The following is a 24518-nucleotide window of genomic DNA, read 5'->3' as shown; positions in this document are numbered from 1 at the left end:
ACTGACCCTAATGCTGGTGTTCGAGCAGCCTGAGCCAGGCATACATGTTATGTCGTGTCCATTTTGAGATTTCCCTGAGGCAAGCAATTAGTTAAACGAACACAAAAGTAAATAACATTTTCAGTTGTAAGACGACTGGAAGATTCAGACTCCTAATACAAAATGTCTTGTTCGCAGACTTCTCCAAAACTAAGCACTAGTTTGGCTCGCAGTGCCAGTTTGGTTAGTATTTGGAGTCTGCTTGATTCCTTGTTGTGAAATGCAAAATGAAATTTGGCTTATTAGCTGCAAGGAGTGTCTGCGTTTCTGGGAGTTGTCGTTTGTCATGCTGCTTTCTGTAATGTTCCTGATTATTAAAGGGGTTGTCCCGAGGCAGCAAGTGGGTCTATACACTTCTGTATGGCCATAATAATGCACTTTGTAATGTACATTGTGCATTAATTATGAGCCATACAGAAGTTATAAAAAGTTTTATACTTACCTGCTCCGTTGCTGGCGTCCTCGTCTCCATGGTGCCGACTAATTTTCGCCCTCCGATGGCCAAATTAGCCGCGCTTGCGCAGTCCGGGTCTTCTCCTCTTCTCTATGGGGCTCCGTGTAGCTCCGTGTAGCTCCGCCCCGTCACGTGCCGATTCCAGCCAATCAGGAGGCTGGAATCGGCAATGGACCGCACAGAAGCCCTGCGGTCCATGAAGACAGAGGATCCCGGCGGCCATCTTCAGCAGGTGAGTATGAAGACGCCGGACCGCCGGGATTCAGGTAAGCGCTGTGCGGGTGGTTTTTTTAACCCCTGCATCGGGGTTGTCTCGCGCCGAACGGGGGGGGGGGTTTAAAAAAAAAAAAACCCCGTTTCGGCGCGGGACATCTCCTTTAATGAGCATCAGGTAAAGTAGCTGCTAGACCACTGCATTGGAAGGAGATTGCTTGTGGACATGGCGTGAGCAACTTGTACAGCAGGGAAGATTAAAAGAGAACCTTCCAGATGTTTGTAATGGGAGATAATCGATACCCTGCATCATTATACTTCAGCATCGAAGAATGATTGTAGTGCAGTTCTTCTTCCTATCTTTTTGTATCTTAGACAACACTCAATGAAGATGGTTTTGCTAACTCGTGTGCTTCCAGGACTGTAAGTCTCAGCTTTCTTGTAGCCTTTTTTTTAATATCCAGTTTTCATCTATTAATTCAAATATTTGTACTTCTATGATCACCAGCCATCAGAGTACAGCTTCAGTTCTTCCAGAACCAGCTCTACAAGAAGTAGTCCTGTGGTGAGCACTCCTCCTGCATGCGCGTGCACAGCCTCAATCATTAATGGGATTGTCCCATAACTAAATATGAAGCTTCTCTTTTAGATGATGCAAAAGCATATAAAAAATGTTTTTGTCCAGATATTGCTGTTACATACTTGTTATGGTGCCCCCTGGTGTCCTGTTCATTCCCTTCAGAACATGCCCCTTCTGTGCTCCGTGCTGGTGGTCATACTTGCTCAGTCTCATCATCCGATTCTGGATGTTCTACAGGCCTGTCGATAAGAATCTGTGCACTTAAAGCAGATGCTTCTCACCAAAACAGCAGGGGGCGCTATAACACACAATGTCAAAACACAGTACCATTTTTTTTTTAATGGTTTCAGTGGAAAAATTATGTTTTTCCTGATCTAACAAAGTAAATGAGTTCTTATTTGTGGGACAACTGCTTTAAATCAAAGACACTGGACTGAACTACTAATTCCATTTATATTTCATCCATACATATCCTGCAATATGTGAAAACTAAACGTACGGTAATCATGTCAGCTCCTCTACATTTGTGAACTTTAGATGTTTCACTAATGAATTTTCTCTTTTTAGTGCAGTTTTTTTTTCTGACTGCTTTAAAGAGGTTTTCCGGCAAGCCTACTAAGATTAAAAGGAGCTTCGCAGGATGTTTTCTCTTACTGTATAGTGCTAACTCAGTAGCAGTAGTCTAGCAGTGCCATTTTCTCCATTACATCCATGCACTTCTGTATGGCCATATTAATGCACTTTGTAATATACATCGTGCATTAAATATTGGCCATACAGAAGTTATACACTTACCCCTCCGGTGCTGGCGTCTCCATGGCGCCGACCGAAGCCTTCTTCTCCCTCGATTAGACGCGCTTGCGCAGTCTCCTCTTCTGTTCTGTTGAATGGGGCCGCTCCGGCGTGCTCGCGCCGCACAGGTCGGGTAAATCAATGTCCACTGAGAACAATTACACAAGATATTGAAGAGAATGGAAGGTGTTTTGGCTAGAAATGTAGAAAGTTTCCTGCGATGAGCATGGAGAAGATAAAAGCGAGTAAATCCAATAAACCGCAAATCCAAGAACTCATGAAGGACCAGCATTGCCAAGGCTCAGCGGACAATTTTCAGGCATGTGCGCGGTCATTGTTTTTTTATGGTAGTAAAGTGTTTTCCTGGGAACTATAAGGCCGTAAACTCCAGTGAACTTGTGGGGCGTATGCTCACTTCTGTTCCTGAACATTGGGTGTAACATGAGCATCAGATTTGGCGCATAGATCTGGCACAGGTTGTTGGTTTGCTGGAGTCCAGGGATTGAGTTTTATGGGGAAAAATCCCTTTAAGCATTAGGGAAAATTTGTTTCTAGTCAGAAAGCATTTTCTATGACACATGTATGTTACCAGAGAGAAATCACTTGATATGTTAGGATTTTTCTTCTCTCTATGCTTCCTTAAAAAGGTTCTCTGGTGGGTTTTTTTCCTCCTTGCTATTCATTCATTATGTAGCTATCCTCCCAGTATATATGAGAGCTAGTGTTACCTTGGTTAGTTATTACTTTCCATCCGACTCTCCCGGCGTCTCTTTCCTCAGATGGTCATGTGATCTCAGTTCAGCTCTGCTTGGGGTTTATGATGTCTGAAACTAGTCAATTTCACAGTTTTAGTTATGCAGTTGACTGAATCCTATCACAGAAACAGTCTACAGTGGAACAAAGACTCTCCTATCACATCTAGTGAGGATGATTACACAGACTCCCCTGTCACACAGTTATAGTAGGGGAGATCACAGCTCATCCTCCTCACTGTATACTTATGGACTGTAGGTTATTTAGATGACTGTAGAAGGTACGGACTAAACTGTTCTGCAGCAGGCAAAAATAGTATAACCTCAGCTAATGTATTAGTTTAAAAGTGAAAGTAAATAAGATGGTGCCTAATAAGCATCAGACAGGGGGCTGCAATACACAGAGGAAAGCTCTAGAATGTGCCAGGCAATCTGGTGAAAGGGCAGGAATGGGAAATATGTTTTCACTGGAGTCTCTTTTTTAACGATTTAGTACGTTTTGGTATAACATAATCCGTTTTGGTGCCACAGGTGCCTGTACATTCCACTAATAGTTTATATCTTTAAATCCTAAAATAATGGAGAATTTCCAGCGCACTGTAAGCACAGAACTATTTTAGTCTGATGTGGTTTAAATAGAAATGTTTGAAGGCTTCCTGTCCACGGGCGCTGCGAAAGCGGAAGCCAGCAGACTAATCTCCGCGGTGAGCCTATCTGACAGATGGGCTCACCGCGGAGAATCGCGGCAATTCGCAGCATGCTGTGATTTGCCAGGCCGCGAGCGGGGAATCGCTTTGATTCTCCGCTTGTGGACAGGGGGTCTGCGCTTTCCATAGCAACGCTATGGAGAACGTTCACTGTGTTCCCCGCGGCCGGATTATCGAACGTTCACTGTGTTCCCCGCGGCCGGATTATCGAACGTTCACGGTGTTCCCCGCGGCCGGATTATCGAACGTTCACTGTGTTCCCTGCGGCCGGATTATCGCCCCAGGGAACGCAATGAAAATTCACCCATGGACAGGAGCCCGAAGTCTGTCTTGCGAGAATAGCCATAACCTCCTACAGCTGGCTGTTGGTTGCTGTAGGACCACTTAGGTTTCATTGCCTGTAACGAGTGATAGCAAACCAGGGGTAACAGTTTGGTCTGTGTGTAATGTTATTTGGGAGCTTTGGTTGATGTGCTGCATTTTGTTATGTGCCTTCTCTGTAGTGTACAGATGACGAGGCATCCGTGTCTTCTTATAGTGCTGGACGAGGACGGAGGGATAGTTTGGTGAGCTCCGTTGCATGCGTGTGCTTTTTCACACTAATTAAGGAAGAGCTTTACACACTTTAAAAATCTGTATTTGCCCAAATTGAAATAGACAGATGTGACACTACTTTCCCTGAGATGGCCATTACTGCGCCAGCCGGGGGTGCACCATTGCTGCGGGAACAGACTCTCCATAAATCCCTTGTCCTGAGAATACCAACCGGCAGAGTCAGATGTTATTTTCTGGAGGTGGATCTGGTCAGCGTATGGGGGAGAACATTTCTGGCTGGTGGCACAAATTTACCACCCCGTCTGTATAAATGTCTGTTATCTGCTCACCGCTACAGAAGTCTATGTATAACCAGAGCGTTCAACACGGGGCTGTACAAACATATGCTGCTCCCATAACACCTGGGTCCCTGATGCTCCTGCTGTATCCAAACTGCCGCTCAAATATGATATGGTTTATTCTGTACCTTTTTATGCATTTTATATGCAGTACTGTTGTACAAACTTTCACTGTTGTGGTTTACCCCCCTCTCCTGCCACCCAACTGTTCCCAACCCCTTTGAGGGGAGATGGAGAAGCGTCATGTTGGTTCATAGGACATACAATAAAAAGTCTGTCTATGGTATCTATAATATATGCTGCACGCATCGTGGCACTTCTCTGTATCTTCCGCTGTTTTAATTGACAGTAGTGGTCTTATCACTGTATTACTGAGCTTACTATTTTCACTACTGTTGACTTACCTTTAAAGGGTGTTCCCATCGTGCACTTTTTATAGCTGAGATGGAAAGCCGCTGCTATCGTTGTTGGCCACCTGGCCGGACACAAAGACTGTGTCCGTAACTCCCCAAGTTATGGAGCCTGCGTGGCTCGCTAGGGTAGCGGAAACGGTGCGTGGCTGACGCGCTTGGCTCTTTGTGATTAAATAGGCGGACGAGACAGAGGGCCTGCATTTCCAATCAGAGATGGGAGCGCCCCTAGAAAATTTGTTTACAGTGTAAATCCAGTAATTGGCATCCAGTGACCTCCAGAGGAGCCGTCACCGATCATGTCTGCTCGTACATGTATGCCCTAGAAGGTAACAGTTCTGGGACTTTTCATGTAACTTTTTGTATTGTGCTATTCCGTTATTCCTACTAGAAATAGATTGTCAATTTTGAAGGGGGTGGAGGTGGTTGTTTCCCAGCAGAATCTCCTATTGCTCAATCAGTGCTGACAGTATCACACTGTGTAAGGACATAAGGATGCACACCTTTACCAAGGAGAATGGTAACACCCAGTTGTCAGTTTAGTCATACATTTCTAGCACACTCAGAGCCGTAAGACAAAATGCTCCAGAACTGTTGTGGTTTGAGGAATACAGACCTGTCAGGACAGGGGATGGGTCCTAATAACGCCACAGGTTGTAAGTTTACGTCCTGGGCACATGGTATGTAACGCAGCAAGATGCAAACTTCCGTCCTGTGGATGGCATAGACTCAGAAATAGCCTGCGTTATTTTGTAGCAGGAGCCGGCCTCCCCGCTGCTAACCCCTTACATGCTGCAATTCCAAGGCTAGTATGGACATTTTTTTTTTTTACTTAAATGCATGCATTTTGGGCTGACGGTCAGTTTCTCAACAGGGTTTTAATTAAAAATGTTGCACTGTTTGTCTTCTGCAGTTTCTAGGTACTCGAGATGAGCGAGCATACTCGTTAAGGACAAATACTCGAGTGAGTATCGTCCTTTACGAGTATCTGCCTGCTCCTGCACAAAGATTCAGGTGCCGACAGGGGTGAGCGGTGGGTTGCGGGAGTGAGCAGTGGGAGCTGGGATGGGGGAGAGAGAGATCTGCCCTCCGCCGGCACCCGAATCTTTGCGGACGAGCAGGCAGATACTCGAAAAGGACGATACTCGCTCGAGTGTTTGTCCTTAACGAGTATGCTCGCTCGTTTGTCCTAGATACAGATTTTTCGAGTTTACCTTGAATTTTAACCCCTTAAGGCATCATGTCCACTTGCATGCACGGATTCCATCTGCTGAATCCTGCAGCGGAATACTGCCGAGCCCGCGGACATGGACAGGAAAATAGATTTTCTTACCTGTCCAGATCCAACGCGCGTCTCCACTTTGCTGGCCGGATCTTCTTACTTCAGCACAGCAGATGTGTCCAGACGTACCCGACGCATGCACAGTACAATTTATTTTTTTAATCTGGTTTCCCGCGGATCTGCAGCGCGTCCACAGTGACAGCTGTGGCGTGGATTGGACGGCTTCCACTGACTTCAATGGAAGCCATCCCTTAAGATCTGCAGAAAGATGGAGCCGGGAAAAAATCACATCGGCATGCTTTTTACTGTTCTGCAGACGCTAATGCATCCCTTTCGGCGTTCTGATTTGCGGATCTCGTGCGTGGGTGCCCCAAATCAAATCCGCCCGTGGGCATCGAGCCTTAGAGAACTTTCTATGCCTCAGTTTTCAACTTTTAACTGTTTTATAGTGCTAAAAGCATTTAATGGCTAGAAATAACTTGTTATCACAGACAAGCTAAACTGTGCTGCATCTGTACCACTATGAATAAGGGCTCGTTCACTGAGGCTGTATGCGTACAACGCTGCAGGTATTATGTGAGATGGCTATCGCTGTGCAGGGCAGCAGTTGTGCACTGCACATAACAGCGGGTCTCGTGCACTGCACATAACAGCGGGTCTCGTGCACTGCACATAACAGCGGGTCTCGTGCACGCCGTCTTGCACAATGACTAGTTTCTTTTTGTTTGTTTTTTTCTTTAAGTTCCCCGCTTTGTCTCTTAGCATCTCTGTTGTGTATTAAATGCCGCACAAACGGATTGTATTGTGTATGTACAGTGTTTAATATGCAACCCACAGAGAACAATAGGGCTGTACGCACGTAATACGCAGTAAAATAGAACATGCAGAGTTCTCTTTATACACAATATATATGCATATGTGAATGCATGAATGAAAATCAGTGTACTTTCATTGACTTTATTCACTATGTATTACGGGATCAAATTACGTCTGTGTGAATGGGCCCTAAGTCTCTGTAGCAGATCTATCGGTGAAGCTGGACTGACAGTTAGGGCCCTATTATATGGTACCATTACGTGGCTCCTAAGTGCCTGACAGTCAGTCATCCCAACGATTATTGCATCTGTATTTTCACAAAGGAGTGCTAATCGTTAAGTCAATAGAGGTAGCGTGCGCCGAAGATCTCTTCCTGCCAATAGAGCTCCTATTTAGATTGCAGTTTCCATATACACTGATATGTAGAAGCTGCAGAAAACAAGCTGTGCAAAAACTTTGACCCCTTAGTGACGAAGCCTGTTTGCGCCTTAGTGACGGAGCCAAATTTTGGAAATCTGACATGCGTCGTTCAACGTAGCATAACTCCGTAAAGGCTTTCATATCCAAGCGATTCTGACATTGTTTTTTCGCCACATGTTGTACTTCATTTTGGTTGTAAAAAGAGACCGATATCATTTGTGTATATTTATTAAAAGTACCAATATTGGAAAAATTTAGAAAAAATTGTAATTTTTTTCACATTTTCAACCGTAATATCTCATATGTCCAAACATACTGTACAAATTTTTGATAAGATGTATTTCCATCTGTTTACTTTATTCTGAAGGCACACTTGAAAAACTTTTGTGTTTTTTTTTTTTGTTTTTTTTTACCATTTAGAGGACGTACAAATTTAACATTACTTTTCAGCATTTTGAGGAACACTTTGTTTTCCTGCACCAAGCCAAGTTTGCAAAGGCTCATAAGTGTCAGAATAATAGATACCCCCACAAATGACCCCATTTTAAAAACTACACCCCTTAATGTATTCACTGAGGGGTGTCGTGAGTATTTTGACCCCACCAGTTTTTTTCAGGAATTAGTTCAATTGAGGGGAGAAAAAATAAAATTGCATATTTTTGCAAATGTCATTTTAAAGATATATTTTTTTCCTATAGAACCCAAGAAAATGAGGAGTTACACCCCAAAATGGATACCCCCGTTTCTCCCGTGTTCAGAAACCTACCCATTGTGGCCCTAATCGTATGTCTGGATGCACAACGGGACCCAAAATTAAAGGAGCAGTCGGTGGCTTTCAGAACATAAATTTTGCTTGAAGTCCTTTTAGACCCCATAGCACTTTTGTAGAGCTCTTGAGTGGCCAAAACCAAACAGAACCCCCACAAGTGACCCTATTTTGAAAACTAGACCCCTTAACGAATTTATCTAGGGGTGTACTGCATATTTTGACCCCACAGTTTTTGAATGAATTCAAGCCAAGCAAAAGGAAAAAATAGTGATTTTCGTTTTTTTGTCAATTCTGTCATTTTAAAAACAGTTTTTTTTGTACAGCACACACATGAATGAAGCCTTTCACCCCAAAATGGATACCCCTGTTTCTCCCGTGTTCAGAGACATACCCATTGTGGCCCTAATCTTTTGTTTGGATGCACAACGGGGCCCAAAATCAAAGGAGTAGTCGGTGGCTTTCAGAACAGAAATTTTGCATGAAGGTGATTTAGGCCCCATTGCCCAGTTGTAAAGCCCTTGAGCGGCCAAAACGACAGAGAACCCCCACAAATGATCCCATTTTGAAAAGTAGACCCCTTATCGCGTTCATCTAGGGGTGTACTGTGTATTTTTACCCTACAATTTTTGAATAAATCTAAGCAAAGCAGTAGGAAAAAAATTACAATTTTCTTTTTTTTGGCAGTTGTATCAATTTAAAAACTGGGTTTTTTTTTGTACAGCACACATAGGGATGAAGACTTTCACCCCAAAATTGATACCCCTGTTTGTCCCGTGTTCAGAACCATACCCCTTGTGGCCCTAATCTACTTAAAGGAAATATAGCTAAGCCTATAATGGAAGGAGCACCCGTTGGATTTTAGGGTACAACGGAATAAATTCCAGGCCCCATTGCCCACTTATAGAGCCATTGAGCGTCCAAAACTATAAAGAACCCCCACAAATGACCCCATTTTAAAAACTAGACCCCTTAATGAATTCATCTAGGGGTGTACTGCGTATTTTGACCCCACAGTATTTGAATAAATTTAAGCAAAGCAGAAGGAAAAAATTACGATTTTCATTTTTTTGGGCAATTTTGTCAATTTAAAAACTGGGTTATTTTGTACAGTGCACATAGGAATGAAGACATTCACCCCAAAATGCATACCCCCGTTTGTCCCGTGTTCAAAAACATACCCATTGTGGCCCTAATCTACTTACAGGAAACATGGCAAAGTCTGTAATGGAGGGAACACCCGTTGGATTGCAGGGCACAACTGAATAAATTACAGGCCCCATTGCTCATTTGTACGGAATAAAAATTGACTCCCTAAAAATATCACCCCCCTCCGCGCCCTTTTCGGCATTCCCCAAATCTTAGATAAAAGTAATAATGTGAACTGTGTAGTATTTCCAAAGACAGGGGTAATTACGGAGGCTGGTTGAGATGGGTACATGGAGCAATAAAACCGGGTATCCCCCCTCCCCTCATGCTTTTTGGGGGTATTTCTTGACCTCAGTGGCGGGTATGGGGTGTAAAAAGTGGCGCTCCGTGAGTCTCCGTAAGCTTGCTGAGGTGCGGCGGTCTCACATAGAAGGCGCTCAACAAGCTGCTCCTGGAACTGCAGGAAGGCGAGCGTTCCCGGGGCTTCTTGTAAATTGCGTATTACAGGTAGCGTTCTGAATAACGCCAGGCTCACGAAGCCGTAGGTGGAATCCGTTTGCGGAGGCCCGCAGCGCTCCCAGCTGTGAGCCCGGCTGTGACCCTGCGTACGGCCATGTAATGTACTGCGCATAACTGCCTATTCACACAGGCGGTCATTCGCAGTACTTTTTTTTTTGTTGTTGTTTGTATTTCCCGCACCGTCGCTTAGCGATGACATGGGTACCCGTAGCCCGTATACAATGTAGTTGCGTATGGGCAGCGGGTATATCCACGACCATGGAGCACAATAGGCTCTATATTGCGGTTATCCGCGGTAAAATAGAACATGCTGCGTTCTCTTTTCTGCGAATGGATTACACAATTCCAACCCGCTAATGTGAGCGGAATTGTGTAATCCAATGCGATTGATCTGCGTATTACCACGGATCAGACGCATGCGGAATCCGTAATTCCTATCCAGTCATGTGAGATCGGCCAAAGGTAGACCGCTACCTTTTTTTCACGTCATTGGGGACCGCTCAATGAGGCCACCCGTCACTGCTCCAGGCTCTCGGCGACCGATGGTCACTGAGAGCAAGGATATTTTAAATTTCCTGGGCTCCGCGGCTCCTGTGCATGTGTCTGGTGTTTTGCCGGCGGTCGCATGTGCAGAATCCGGGAAAGTTCAAGGAGGAAGATTGCGTCTGGGTGAAATACGGAGGCCTCCGGTAAAAGTGTCATCTCCTCTCACCGATCGCATCAGTGAGGGGAGATGAACCTTCACCTTTTTTTTACTTTTACGTGATCACCATTATCCATTGTATAACGGCGAACACGTGATCAGGAACCGCTCACCGCGGCCCCCGTGAAATCTCCAGGCTCTCGGCTAAGTTTTGTAGCCAGGAACAAAGAGATTTTAAATTACCACGGCTTTTGCGCATGCGCCTGCCATATTGGCGCCGGGCACGTGCGCAGAAGCTGCGGTAAGGTCCGCAGGCCTTAGGTACGTCATTTCATCCTCCCTCACGGATATGATCCGTGGGGGGAGATGAAACGCAAGCTTTTTTAACTTTTTAAAACTTTTTTAAACTTTTTTTATTTTTACTTTTTGCACTTTTTTTTTTACTTTACATTCCATTGGATGACAGTGATCATGTCCCTTGTGACATCCCTCTGCTCTTGGCTACACATGGCAGCCAGGAGCAGAGGAATTTTGAATTTCCTGGGGCTCGAGCCCCTCTATGCACATAGACATCGGGCGCGCATGCGCAGACGGGGATTTCGGGTCCCGGGACATCGCAGAGGACCGGGGGTGAGTATTTTCACCTCCCCTCATGGATCCGATCCATGAGGGGAGGTGAAACTTCACTTTTCTTTTACTTTTTCAACTTTTTCGCGATCGCTGCTATCCAATGGATAGCGGCGATCGCGGGCCCGGGGCCCGCTCACAGCGGTCCCCGGTAACACCACCTGGTTCCCGGCTACCTTCAGGAGCCGGGAGCCAGGAGATTTTAAATTTGCCGGGGACACCCGGGCTTCTGCGCGTGACGTTATTGCCTGGCGCGCATGCGCAGAAGGCCGCCGGCGGGTCCGGGAGGACCAGATCTCCGGGGGACACCGCCGACAAGCCGTGTGAGTATTTTCAGCTGCCCTGATGGATCCGATCCATCAGAGCAGCTGAATTACTACTTTTTTACACAGTTTTGTTTACTTTTTTGCGATCGGCGCTATCGATTGGATAGCGCCAATCGCAATGCCGGGGGGGACTGCCCGCATCCTGGGATGACAGCTCCATGCCGTCGGCTACCTGCGGGCACCGACAGCATGGAGCTGTCACGTCCTCAGGCCAGTGGGCATTAATCCAAAGAGGATGCATAAAACTACGTCCTCTAGGATTAAAGCCCACTTTCTGAGGACGTAGTTTCCCGATGGGGCAGTCGTTAAGGGGTTAATTACACCCTACTGCAAAAATGATTTTCTGCCCAAAATACATGCGTTTAAGTTAAAAAAAAAAAAAATTGCCCCATAGGTGTCTGTAGTGTTTTGCAGTCCTTATAGAACCTGTTTTAATAATAATCTTCCGAAGTAATGTAACATTCTAACGCTACAACACAGAACATGTCCCCGACTCCTTCTGATCTGTGTGCTTTACTGCAGTTGTTGGGTTTTCACTCTTCCTATGTGTCTTCAAGTTATCAGACTTCTCCGACCAGAGCGAATCTGCCGCAGATTACTTTAGTCGCTCCAATCGCAGGGGAAGCATTGTGTCAGACGATGCCAGCCCAGAGCTCAGTAATGTGAGTTGTAATGCATGTCCCACAACCTACTGTGTGCAGTAAAATGGGATCCCCGTTACCTCCTAACACCAAGTAACAGAACTCTTCCTATCATTGCCTTTATTATGTTTGTAATGCTGAATGTCTGGAAATGTGACTAACGTATCAAGAATACTACTGGGGTCACCCCGAATACAGGAAATATGATATACAGTATGGTAACGGGAGTCGGGGATAATCACATCACTGCATTGTTTTGTAAGTAACGTTGCAGCATTGTGTTTTGGTGCACTAATCCTAAGTGTGAGCATGGTCCGATGTAAGCCGGATGCATGAGTATACAATCTCAGGAGAGTTCTTGTGATTTTATGCCCTCAGGGTTGGGGTTCTTATAAGACTGCATCCGTTCATCTGACTGTTTGCATGCAAACAAAATGTAATATAATATCATCTCTGTGAGCGCACAGTCGTCCGAGAAGCTTCTCGCTGGGTGCGCCAACTTCAAGGGGATACAGCACAGGAACGGGACACGCAGTATGAAACCCCTCCGGACTTCCCATTCCTTTACCCTTTGAGCCCCGTTATGTAGTTCATGAGGCTCAAAGGTGACGACGGGTCACATGCAGTTGCATCCATTAATGTTTTATTTGTGTACTATTTGTTCTGCCATCTTTTAAATTATATTTTTTCTGTTTTTACAGCTGGACGAGAAGAGCGACAAGCAGTACTCAGAGGGCTATTCCAGGGTAGGTACCATATACATGCTTAAAATTCGTTGTTTGCATGCCTTTTAATAACCCTTAGTTGTTGGGAGAGCTTTACTTACAGATTGCAACTTCACAATCTGACATTTCCTAAGTTAAAGAAACTTCCAAGCAGCAAGGCTAGGGTTACCTGGTCATCAAATAGTTGCAGAATTACCAAAACCTCAGTATTTCCCTACAGAAAAATAGTTCAAACTAGTCAGATTATTTTTACAGTAGTTTTAAAGCTGCTATAATGTTATTTCTCTTAAGAAAACATCATTGTCACATTGTGGTTATGCCTCAATTTTACGGCCAGTTGCAGACGGCCAGATGCCACTGTGTAATCCTAACCTGAATGCAGCATTACCCGATTCTTCGTGTTTTCCTGTGGGAAAGTAGGTCACCGGCAAACTTGCGACTATTGCAAAACGTTCTAACTGGTTGGATTTTGTGCATTTGTTGGAAGGTTGCCATGATCTTGTCACACATTAGTTATACTTTACTCTTATCACAACTTGCAGACAACCAAATGTCTCCATCGTCCGAACCAAAAACATGTAGGTCACTGCAGTATGTTAGAAACTATTGCTTATAGACAATATTGTTTGCGTTGAACATTATTTTGTATTCTTATGTATAATTAAAGCACAATAGGATAAATTTGGGTGATTTTATGCACGTGTTCGAAATAAGCCCCATATTATTTTTAATATAGTATAGCGACAGTGTGGGAAAAACAAATATTAAAAGAAAAAATTGGTACTGCACATGACCGACGAACATCCCCGTACATCCACAATACAGGACTAGCAGGTATGCGGGGGTGCCAGTCGGGGACAGAGCAACATTCCACTGTGGGCTCTCACATCCGGAATCCGGCTCTGCCGTATGCAGCCAGCCTTCGGCCTCACTCACACAGTCGTTCGGCAAAGTGTCACAATTTCAATGGCGGCGCTTTGCTGGGATTTTACTTTCGATTGCGGCTGACAGCAGAGTTTGGCATATCTCATCATTGATGGGGTGCACTAAGCGTCCAAAATAGCACAGACTCCGTTGGAAAATCTTGGTGCTGGAAAGCAGGCTGTCTAAGAGGTTCCACTGAAAACGATGTGAGCGTTATACTGCGATTAGTGTGACGCTGAAAACTCCATGCTAATCACGGAAAAAAGCGGCTGTGTGCAGCTGGCCTTACTTTGTGCAGAGGATTCACTGATTGTCTGTATTCCGCATGTAATGTTTAATATTGACCTATGCCTCCCTTCTGTTTGTAAAGCCATCGTCTCGTAATGCAACCTCAGGGCTTCCCGGGACCTTTACACCCCTGAGTGGGTCATCTTCTCGAAGAGGCAGTGGCGATGCAAGTAGTTTAATGGATCCAGATGTTTCTCTAAGTGAATTACGGGTAAGAAAAAGTGACCAAATTTTCCTTCCTAATCACCCAGTAGTAGAGATGTAATCCCACACCTCGGAAAAGCCTTTGTACAGGTACATATTAATAAAATGCCACACCACATTCTTCTCAAATGGTCCTTTTCATTCAAAAGCTCTTTACTTGTTGACATTTGTGTTTTGGGCCGGCTCATCATACGTAAGCTCGTTGTCAGGTGTGTATTACACAGATGGAACTATATGAAAAAAGTGAGAACTAAGATAAAAACAATTGATGTTTTTATATGAAGTACCCCCTGCTAATAAATGGCATCAAAGTACCTCCAATGAGTCGAGCATATACTGTAGATTTAAGGAGGGACCCGTCAGTCCTCTAGACAAGTGTGTTTCATCAACTAATTCCTTATTATATAGCAGTTCTGGAGCATCTTTTTCCTACCTGTGTTGTTTTTTTCCTTTGTCATTTCTCCTATACATTTATAAATAAATTGATAACTGGGTATTACCAGCTGGCGGTGCAGGGACTGTCCAATTAGTGTTGACCCTATCGCAGCTGGATACCTGCCCACCGGAGGTTCAGTCTTGCTGATAATGTTGTCAAGATCATACAGCCATTGGCTGCCATGTTGTGGTTAACTGCACTGTTGGCCCCTTGCAGGAACATACTCCTTTAACAAGATGAACGGTAAAACCAATTTATCTCTTTATTCATATATTTAAAGAGGATTAATGGAAGAACAGCACAACACGGAGATGTAGGAGAAGTTGTTCCAGTATTGTTGTGTTCTAGGGAATACCGTCACTTACTAAGATCATCATGTTAGGAGGACCCTCTGCATACGTCGCTTCTGTACACCTCAGGTATACAGTATGTAACGCAGATTAGGAACTTATGTCATGTATCAAATGGTTTGGTCTACAACTACTAGTTTAATAGTGTTTGCATATCGGACTGCATACATGCCTTCTTCCTAGATGGTAGTGATCCGAGATGAGCACCTATAAAGTAATTGTAATCAAACTGAAGTATTTATATCTTTGTATGGTGTATGATCATTTTCAATCATTTGTTTTCCTCTTTGCAGATTTGTACCTATTTGTCACTTTCATTTAATTCTTTCTTACTTTCCACAGCCATATTATTCTGTACAAAGTGTTGTAGTTTGATAGTTGGTTCATTGCCTGTCTTCTGCAGGATATCTATGACCTTAAGGACCAAATTCAAGATGTAGAAGGGAGATACATGCAGGGACTAAAAGAACTAAAGGTATTAGGGTTTCCAGTTCTTTCACTGCCCATTAAAAAGCATGCTTTTTGGATTGCAAACACGGAGCACATTTCTTTCTGCTCCTTAACGGACTGCTCAGGGCTTAATCATTAACTTGTTTAGTAAGTGAAATCTCACGTCAGCGCATGGCCCATGTATGTAACGTGCCGCTTATATAGAATGTATTCTGTATTACACATTTATTTTTAAATAGTTTTACTCTGTAAACAAATGAAATGGTTGGTTGGACAGGTGCTGTAGTGCCCACCGCTCTGGAGAAATCAGACTTGGCAAATCCGTACACTAACTGACCAAATTACATTGAAGCTCAACTTTCAAGGTTTTCTGATCTTTTTTGCTTCACTGAAAGGGTTTTCTTTTTTCATTAGCACCATAGACATTTACACCAAAGATCTTACTGCAGAACAGTAGTGTGTTCCCGTTCTCAACATCTACCCAATAACACAATAGTGTCTGGTTTTGGGCCATGATAGCCAGTCATGGCGATGTCTATAAAGTATCTTAACTCTCCTGTCAGCCTACTCACAGGCAGCTCGGGGAAGGAACCGTGAAAAAAAGTTACCCCCCCCCCCCCCCCGCCCACTTCATATTGAGAAAATAACATGTTTTGTGGGGAAATTCGCAGTACTGCAAAATGCTTCTTGCTGCATAGTTCTGACCAGCAGACCCCTCTTTCCCTGTGTGATAGCCTCGCAATAAAAAGACCTTCATGATGGCATTTTCCCCCACATGAGATCTTATGCACTGCAGTATGCTCCTGTGATGGCTCGAATCCAGAACCTCCTGCTCCCAGATCGGCGACTCTCCCTGTTTGAACAAATTCCCCTGCATACCCTAGCATAGGTTTCATTATCCTGTTTACCTAGTTGCTGCCTCCCTGTCCTAGCTCCGCCATGCTCCTGATTAAGCCCTCTATATAAACCTGGCCCTGGCCCTTTTTGCATTGCATGATTATTGTGCTCCAAGCAGTGGTCAAGCTCTGCTTCTGTCTGCTCCTCTGCGATCCTACTGAGACCTTCTGTTGCTGACCCCTGGCTTCCCTTTTGACCATGCTTCCCGCCTCCGTCGTCTGTACTTCGAACTGAGACCTCCCGTTGCTGACTCCTGGCTCTTCCCTGACTACTCTCGAGACCTGCAGCTACTACACTTGAGGCTCCACCCTAGTTCCTGAACTGCTACAGCTCCCTGCTGTGGACAACTTTGTTTTAGACGTACTGTGCGTGTACTAGGATGCAAGTGGCATGTGCATGATATTTCTATATGGAGGTGTCAAAAAAATAAAATAAAGCAAGCAAATATATTTATCCACAAAAAACAAGTAGTCACGCAGCTACAATGATGAGAAAATTAAAAACTTTTGGAATTTAACAATAAATCTGAATCTAGCCATCACGAGAGCGGGACCCCTGAGGTGGGACCCCCAGCAATCAGACACTTGTCTATCCTGTGAATAGGTGATACTTTGCTATGATGCTGGAACCCCTTTTAAGGTCCAAAATATCGAGCTCTGAAGGGGTTAATTTACGTATGTGGTACATAAATATTAAGAATTTAAAGAGGCCTAGTCGGCTCTCCTGCAATGTCTGCTTTAGGAAATACCTGTATTCTCCATCAAATAACAATTTTGGATCATGTATATTAGGAACCTACATTGTTAAAAGATAACGATCCGCGTCACCACACAATGTTCCGACATGAAAATAGGGTTAACTCACCTGGTGCAAAGCAGGGCCGCTGCAGGTGAAAAGGGACACCCCGCTTGCACCGATGGTCCCACTGTACTTGTAATATATGCAGATCCTCAGGAATCCTTAGGCCTCCTTCCCACTAACGGATTTCCACCGCGTAATTTGCGGCGGAAATCCTTTGCGTTGCCCGCAGCTATTAGGTTCTATTGAACCTAATAGCTCAGTGCTCACGGTGCGGAATTCCACCGCGGAATTCTGCACCGTGAATTCACCCGTCCTCACCCGCGGCATGCTCTATTTGCCGCGCGTGTACGCACGGACGGCTTCCATTGCAGTCAATGGAAGCCGTCCATTCACGCTATCTTCCGCTGTAGCACAGCGAAAGATAGCGTGAAAACGCTTCCCCGCCCACCGCCACTACGTCATATGATGCGGCTGGCCGAGTCATGTGACACGGTGGGCGTGTCACATGACGCGGCGGAGGTGGGCGGGGAAGCGTCATGCGGGAGCGAGGATGCCGGATCTGCACGTAAGTATGGGGTCTCCTGGGGGGCGCCGTGACGGGCTCCGCCATGGAATTTCGCGGCAGAGCCCGTCACGGCCGTGTGCAGCCGGCCTAAAAGGTTAAGAAGGGCAGCAGGAAGAAAAAACCCCAGAAGGTAACGAAACCAAAAGTGGGGAAATCACAGAAATCTATATATATAAAGACGAAAGCCCTCACTGACTCAATCACTGACTGACTGACTCACTGATTGACTGATTTACTCGCCAAAAGTTCTCCAACTTCCCGATGTCGTAGAAACATGAATTTTGGCACAAGCATAGATTATCTCCAAAATAGGAAAAGTAATTGGGTCACAACTCGATTATTCAATTCCGGCGCAAAAGAATTAGCGTCAAAATTTAACGTACATAATCTAAATCTCTCACTTCCCAATGTCATAGAAACTTAAAATTTGGCACGGGCATTGAATGTCATAAATAAGAAAAGTTAATAGGTCCCAACTTGATTATTCAATTCTATGCGCAAAAGAATTGGCGTCCAAATTTTACGGACAGAATCTAATTCTCTCACTTCCTGGTGTCATAGAAACTTGAAATTTGGCGCGAGCATTGATTATGTCCTAAATAGGAAAAGCTAATGGGTCCCAACTCGATTATTCAATTCTATGCGCAAAAGAATTAGCATCCAAATTTTATGTACGGAATGTAATTTTCTCACTTTCCGGTGTCATAGAAACGTGAAATTTGGCACGAACATTGATTATGTCCTAAATAGGAAAAGATAATGGGTCCCAACTCGATTATTTAATTCTATGCGCAAAAGAATTAGCGTCAAAATTTTATGTACATAATCTAAATCTCTCACTTCCCAATGTCATAGAAACATGAAATTTGCCATAAGCATTGAATATGTCATAAATAGGAAAAGTTAATGGGTCCCAATTCGATTATTCAATTCTAGCGCAAAAGAACTAGCGTCAAAATTTTACGTATGGAATCTATTTCTCTCACTTCCTGATGTGATTTTATATGAAGGAAACGTCGCATGGTTGCCTCCACGTGGTGTTTCCTGGGTAACGCAGAGAACTATGCAAAATGGTGAACATATGTTTTTCCTCAGTATCTCTAAAGTAACCACGACTTCATAAGATTTTCCATGTGAACACCAGATAAACACCAGTACCAAATTAACTCGGGCGAAGCCGGGTATATCAGCTAGTGTAAAAATAAAAAAACTTCCGCGCTCTTGCTGTGGATCCTGTCACTCGGAATAGTTGTACCGTTTTTTTTCCATTTATGGAAACAAAAACGGTACAAATGCAACGCGTTTCGGCGTTCTATTAAACGCCTTTTTCAAGCATAATATACATATACAAATACATCCTTTTTATATATTGTGCTTACCGCACGGGATTGATGGTCCGAAGCTCATGGCGTGGGACGCCGGTCGAGCCCGCGCTGACGCAATCAGTGGGCGTCTGGTGACCGGGTGGATATTGTCAGTGCGCATGTGAACGTATTTTGCGTATCTTCGTTAAAAGATACGTCTTTTACGTATCTCTGTAACAGCGCATGAATTCCGGACCTCAATCTCCGAGGGAAAAGTTATACCTGAAACCCTGTAAATTTAGGCTTATTTCTTCAACTTGATGTTCTCTATAGACGGTATTAAATAATTTATAAAGACGTGTAGGGAGGCGGAGCTTGCTGATGCCGGAGTGAGACGTGTCCCTGCCAGGCTCCCGCAGCAACCACCGACAACCATAGCCTACCGTGATCCAGACGGCACAGGAAGACTTCTGACGGCACCATGGTGAAGAGGAGAACTGTGGGAAAGACACAGGAGGCGGCGGAGGACGAGCCGCAGAGAATAGAACGCTTCTTCAGCGGCACACATACTCCCAGATTAAGGGATTGTATGCAGCTCACACACATAACAGGGGGAGCCCAGACCACATCAAGGGCTCTGCTCCACCACAACCCCCAGCAGAGAGCTACAGCCAGCCACAAAGCCACAAGGAGGGGAACACAGGTGCAAAACGAGCATTGCAGCATCTAAGTAATCCAGGGGACACTCACGCCTTGCCAGGTGGGAGTAGTAGTCACCCACAACAAACACGCAGGAGCAGCGCCATAACAATAAAAAACACGCCAGCCCGCCTGACTTCCCCAAACGATTCCTCAACTGATGATGACTGGAATTGGAAAGAGCACTTGAGATCTCTCCCGACAAAAAGGGACTTCCAGAGGCTGGAGGCCTCACACAAAGAGGCGCTATCCCTTTTACACCAAGAGCTTAAACATGTGGGGAACCGCGTAAACGCGGTGGAGGAGACCCAGGAAAAAGTCCTTTCCTCACTAGATATTCACAGCCAAGTAATCAATGCGCAAGCCCTACAAATGGCAGACATACTGGCACATATCGATGATCTTGAGAACCGCCACAGGCGCAATAACTTAGGGCTGAGAGGTTTATCCGAGGAGGTGTTACCCTCCCAACTAGAGGACGAGGCACGCAATTTCTTTAGCTCATTACTAAAACGCAGCCCTGACCAGCCGGTTGTAATCGATCGCATACACAGGACTCTAGGCCCCAAACCGAATGACCCTAATAGGCCGCGAGACGTCGGATGCCGCATACACTATTTCAAAGAAAAGGAAGCCATCATGAAGTGCGCCCGCGACAGAAAGGACACTCTAACCCACAACGGGGTCCCTATTGCAATCTACTCAGATCTAGCAAGACGCACCCTGCAATTGCGCAGAGCCATACGGCCCTTGCTAGATGTCCTAAAAGCTAACAAAATCCTGTACCGGTGGGGTTACCCCTTCCAGCTCACGGCCACCAGGAACGGCAAGATATGGACCTTTTAGATCCCCAGCCGACCTCCCTAGATTCCTAGGCACCCTGGAACTCCCAATGGTGGCACTGCCGGACTGGCCCCACCTACCATCACTACCCATATCTGGCCCCAGGGACACCTGGCACGAGGTGGGACCCCGGGGTCCTGGGGCCAGAAACCACACCAGCAAACCACAGCGCTGGTTGTAATACGCCCAAAGAAGCTGGTTTCCAGCAACTTGTTGCGAGCCGTCGAATCTAGACCTACAGCGCCATCTGGACACGCCCACAGCGCTAAATATGCATGGTCATGAACCAGTAGACTGTAACGTTATTTGAAGGCCTGATGACTGGTTATGCGCACTACTATGTTATTACTCCTGTTATGTTACTACTGTTATCAAAGTTGCCTAAAGACACGAGCCATATGGCTGACCTCAGGGTTGATTGGCGGGAGGCCCGGGCCATTTGGTATCTGTGATTTCCCCTCCTTTCCGGGTTGACGTCACGACAGTCCCGTCTATAGCTGACCGATGGTTGGCTCTCCGCTAGCTAGACTAGGAATGTGTGACCTAGTCGACAGAATGGTCACTTTCTGTCACCTCATCCTGTATTTCCCTGTTCCCTCCCCACTATTAATGTCTCCCTTCTCCTTTTCTACCCCCTGTCCTGGTCCCGAGTCCCATGGACAGCAATAGCACCTTGCTCAACTGTCAATGCACCACCATGACAAACCTATCCTTCTGCACATATAACGTCAGAGGCATGAACGCCCCGGCCAAAAGAGGCCAAGTTCTGTCCCATATGCATTAAAAAAAAAAATCATGATAGCCATGTTACAGGAGACCCACTATAGAAAAGACCACATTCCTAAGAGTAACAATAAATACTACATGAGCTGGTACCACAGTACACACCCAGATAAGAAAATCTGTGGGACGTCCATTGCAATTCACAAGAATCTCCCCCACAGAGTCCTAGCCTCCAGAGCAGATCCCGAGGGCAGATACATCTTTATCAGAGTTGACCTAGGATGCCGCATAATAACGGTGGCTAACGTCTATTTTCCCAACACAGGTCAGATTGCCTTCAGATGTCGGGTTATGGGGGAACTGGACCAATTCGCAGAGGGATCGTACATAGTGCTGGGCGGCGACTTCAATCTTGTCTGGGACGCGGCTCTGGATACATCGTGGGTAAGTCCAGTCTCTCCCCGGTAGCCCTGCGTAGGTTGCGGAGAAGATTATCCGAGCTTAAACTCGTTGATCTCTGGAGAACACTGCACCCGGAGATCAGGGACTTTAGCCACCACTCCATCGTCCATAATAGTTATGGACGTTTGGACTATTTATTTGTCTCCCACGGCCTGTTGGACTGGAAACCTAGGTGCTCTATAGGTAACTTCATCTGGTCGGACCACGCGCCTGTATATGGGGCCCTATTGGGTGGGGAGGCGGTAAGGGGACTAAACACTTGGAGACTGAATGACAACCTCCTGGGCGACCCTTGTTGCCTGCAGGAGGTCAGGCAAACAATCGAATCTTTTATAGAAACCCACAAAACGGACACAACCTCCCCAACCATTCAGTGGGAAGCCCTAAAATGTGTCCTGAGGGGGGTCTTCATCTCCCACGGGTCAAGGCTTAAGAAAGATAGGGTAGCTAAACTGGCGAACTTGATATCCAAGCTGGAAAAAACGGAACAGGCCAATAAGACTAACGCCTCCCCGTCTTTAAAAGCAGAGATATCAACACTACGCCAGCAAATTCTAGGGATTATGGACCAGACCTATTTGCATCTGAGGGATAGAACGAAAGGAGGATATTACAAGTATAGCAATAAATGTAGCTCTTGGTTGGCTAGGGCGTTAAATCCGCGGGAAAGCCAGGCACATATTTTTTCAATGAACTCAGTAAACAAGGGTAAGGTCCACGCAACAAGCGACATCCTAGAATGTTTCAGAGAATACTACGGCGAGCTATACAACATTGGGGGGACAGTCGAAACATCCGCGATAGACCATTACCTACAAAAACATGCACCAACAACTATCCCAATAGAGAGTCAAGAGCTACTAGAGGAAGACATGTTGGATCAAGAAATACTAGCAGAAATTAAAAATTTGAAAATAGGGAAGAGCCTGGGGCCAGATGGCTTCACCCCTAGGTTCTATAAGGCATGTGGGGACTTGGTGGTCCCTCTCCTGGGCAGAGCCTTTAATGCAGTTTCTGAAAGATGCCCCTTCCCATACCAAGCCTTACAAGCGATCATTAGTTATCCCAAAACCAGGTAAAGACCCCATGTCCTGCGGAAATTATTGCCCAATTTCTTTATGAACTGTTGACACCAAAATATTCCCTAAAACGATAGCCGTGCGCTTACGTCCTATCGTCCCCGGACTAGTTCATAGAGATCAGGTAGGATTTGTAGCGGGACAAGAAGCTAGGGACAACACGATACGGACTCTAGCATTAATGGGGAGAGCACGAGAAGAAAATATCCCGCTCTGCCTCCTCTCGGTGGGTGCCGAAAAAGCCTTCGCCCGTGTAAACTGGAGGTTCCTGGAGGCTACGTTAAGGAAGGTTGGACTGGGCAATAGGATGATTAACTGGATAATGGCCCTTTACAATAACCCCACAGCACAGATACGCGTCAACGGGAGGCTCTCTAACCCAATTAGCATAAAGAACGGAACGCGACAGGGCTGTCCGCTGTCCCCGACACTATACGCCCTGGTTATGGAATCGCTGGCGAACGCCCTGAGGGAAAACAAGGAAATACTAGGCTACAAAACAACGAAGCAGGAGCACAAAGTCGCCTTGTTTGCTGACGATCTATTAGTATACGTCACCAACCCTAACCGGGCATTGCCCGCTATCCTTAAGGAGTTTGATAGATACAGTCAGATCAGCAATTTCAAGATCAACCTGAAAAAATCAGACATACTAAATATTACACTCCCGACGTCGGAAACCACGCAGCTTAAACACTTATTCCCCCTGAGCTGGCGAGAAGACAACATTAGATACCTAGGGGTGATACTCCCTACGGACCCCAGGAAGATCTATGACTTAAATTATGAACCTATATATTCCACCATGACAAGACTTCGAGAGATGGAGGCCAATGACTCTTTCGTGGTTTGGCAGGATTAGTGCCATTAAAATGAACTCCCTTCCTAAACTCCTGTACATATTTCAAACACTACCCATACAAGTCCTGAGGAATTTCTTTGTAAAACTGCAAAAGGCAGTGACACACTTTGTGTGGGGGGGGACTAAACCGCGTCTAAGCTATAGGCTACTGACCCAACCAAAAAAAAGAGGCGGAACGGCTCTGCCGGACTTGCTACTCTATTATAGAGCTGCCATCTGCAGGACGGTGCTGGACTTGGTACATGAGGGGACAACTAAACGATGGGTAGAACTGGAGCAAGAGCTAGCGACAGGGAGGATTCGGGGACTTTTCTGGCTACGCGGCGGGCTAGGAAGGAGGGGCGTTAGAGTCTCCTCTTTTATAAGCTCTTTACTGAAAACGTGGGACAGCTTCGCGGCGCGAGGTGGCCTGGTGAGAGTCCCTGGACCCTGGACACCATTGAGAGGGAACCCGGGTTTCCCTCAAGGAGACATCGGACTGCCCATACTTGACGGGCTGGGCGCTGAGCTACCCAGGATTAGGGACGTGGTGGACGGAGAGGGCCTTATACCATTGGACGTTCTCTTGGGGGGTAGAGGGCAGGCGACAGGCGCGTGGTTCCAACATTACCAGATTGGTCACTATGTACGAGCCCTTGGTCCGATCTCGGAGTTGACGGCACCAAAGAGTCCCTGTTGCAGGGCGTTATGTAGGGACTCGAGTTCCTCCAGAGGAGGTCTCGCGTGACGCTGGTGGGGGGCAGGACTGGGACCGATATGTGTGAAAGAGTGCCCACTCTCTCTCTGGGCATCTCCAACACGTCAGACACCCCAGGGTAGTATCTAGCCAGGCGCACAGGGGTACGATACCATCTCGTTAGCAGCTTGTAGTTGAGCT

The 24518-nt window shown here is 45.7% G+C and overlaps 1 protein-coding gene across 1 annotated transcript in view; it reads left to right on the top strand.

The window, feature by feature from the left end:
• The window catches only part of LRRFIP2 (LRR binding FLII interacting protein 2), a 167875-nt gene that overhangs the window by 78733 nt on the left and 64624 nt on the right, over nt 1–24518 (top strand). Inside the window, exons 12-18 of the mRNA XM_066585337.1 lie at nt 1082–1129; nt 1215–1271; nt 4041–4103; nt 11946–12050; nt 12731–12775; nt 14049–14177; nt 15360–15431. Coding sequence (XP_066441434.1) covers nt 1082–1129; nt 1215–1271; nt 4041–4103; nt 11946–12050; nt 12731–12775; nt 14049–14177; nt 15360–15431 — 519 coding nt within the window. The remainder of the gene's footprint in view (nt 1–1081; nt 1130–1214; nt 1272–4040; nt 4104–11945; nt 12051–12730; nt 12776–14048; nt 14178–15359; nt 15432–24518) is intronic.

Source organism: Eleutherodactylus coqui, chromosome 12 (genome assembly GCF_035609145.1).
Source record: "Eleutherodactylus coqui strain aEleCoq1 chromosome 12, aEleCoq1.hap1, whole genome shotgun sequence".
Taxonomy (NCBI): domain Eukaryota; kingdom Metazoa; phylum Chordata; class Amphibia; order Anura; family Eleutherodactylidae; genus Eleutherodactylus; species Eleutherodactylus coqui.
The sequence above is the reverse complement of the archived record's forward strand: the minus strand, read 5'-3'. Positions and strand labels throughout refer to the sequence as shown.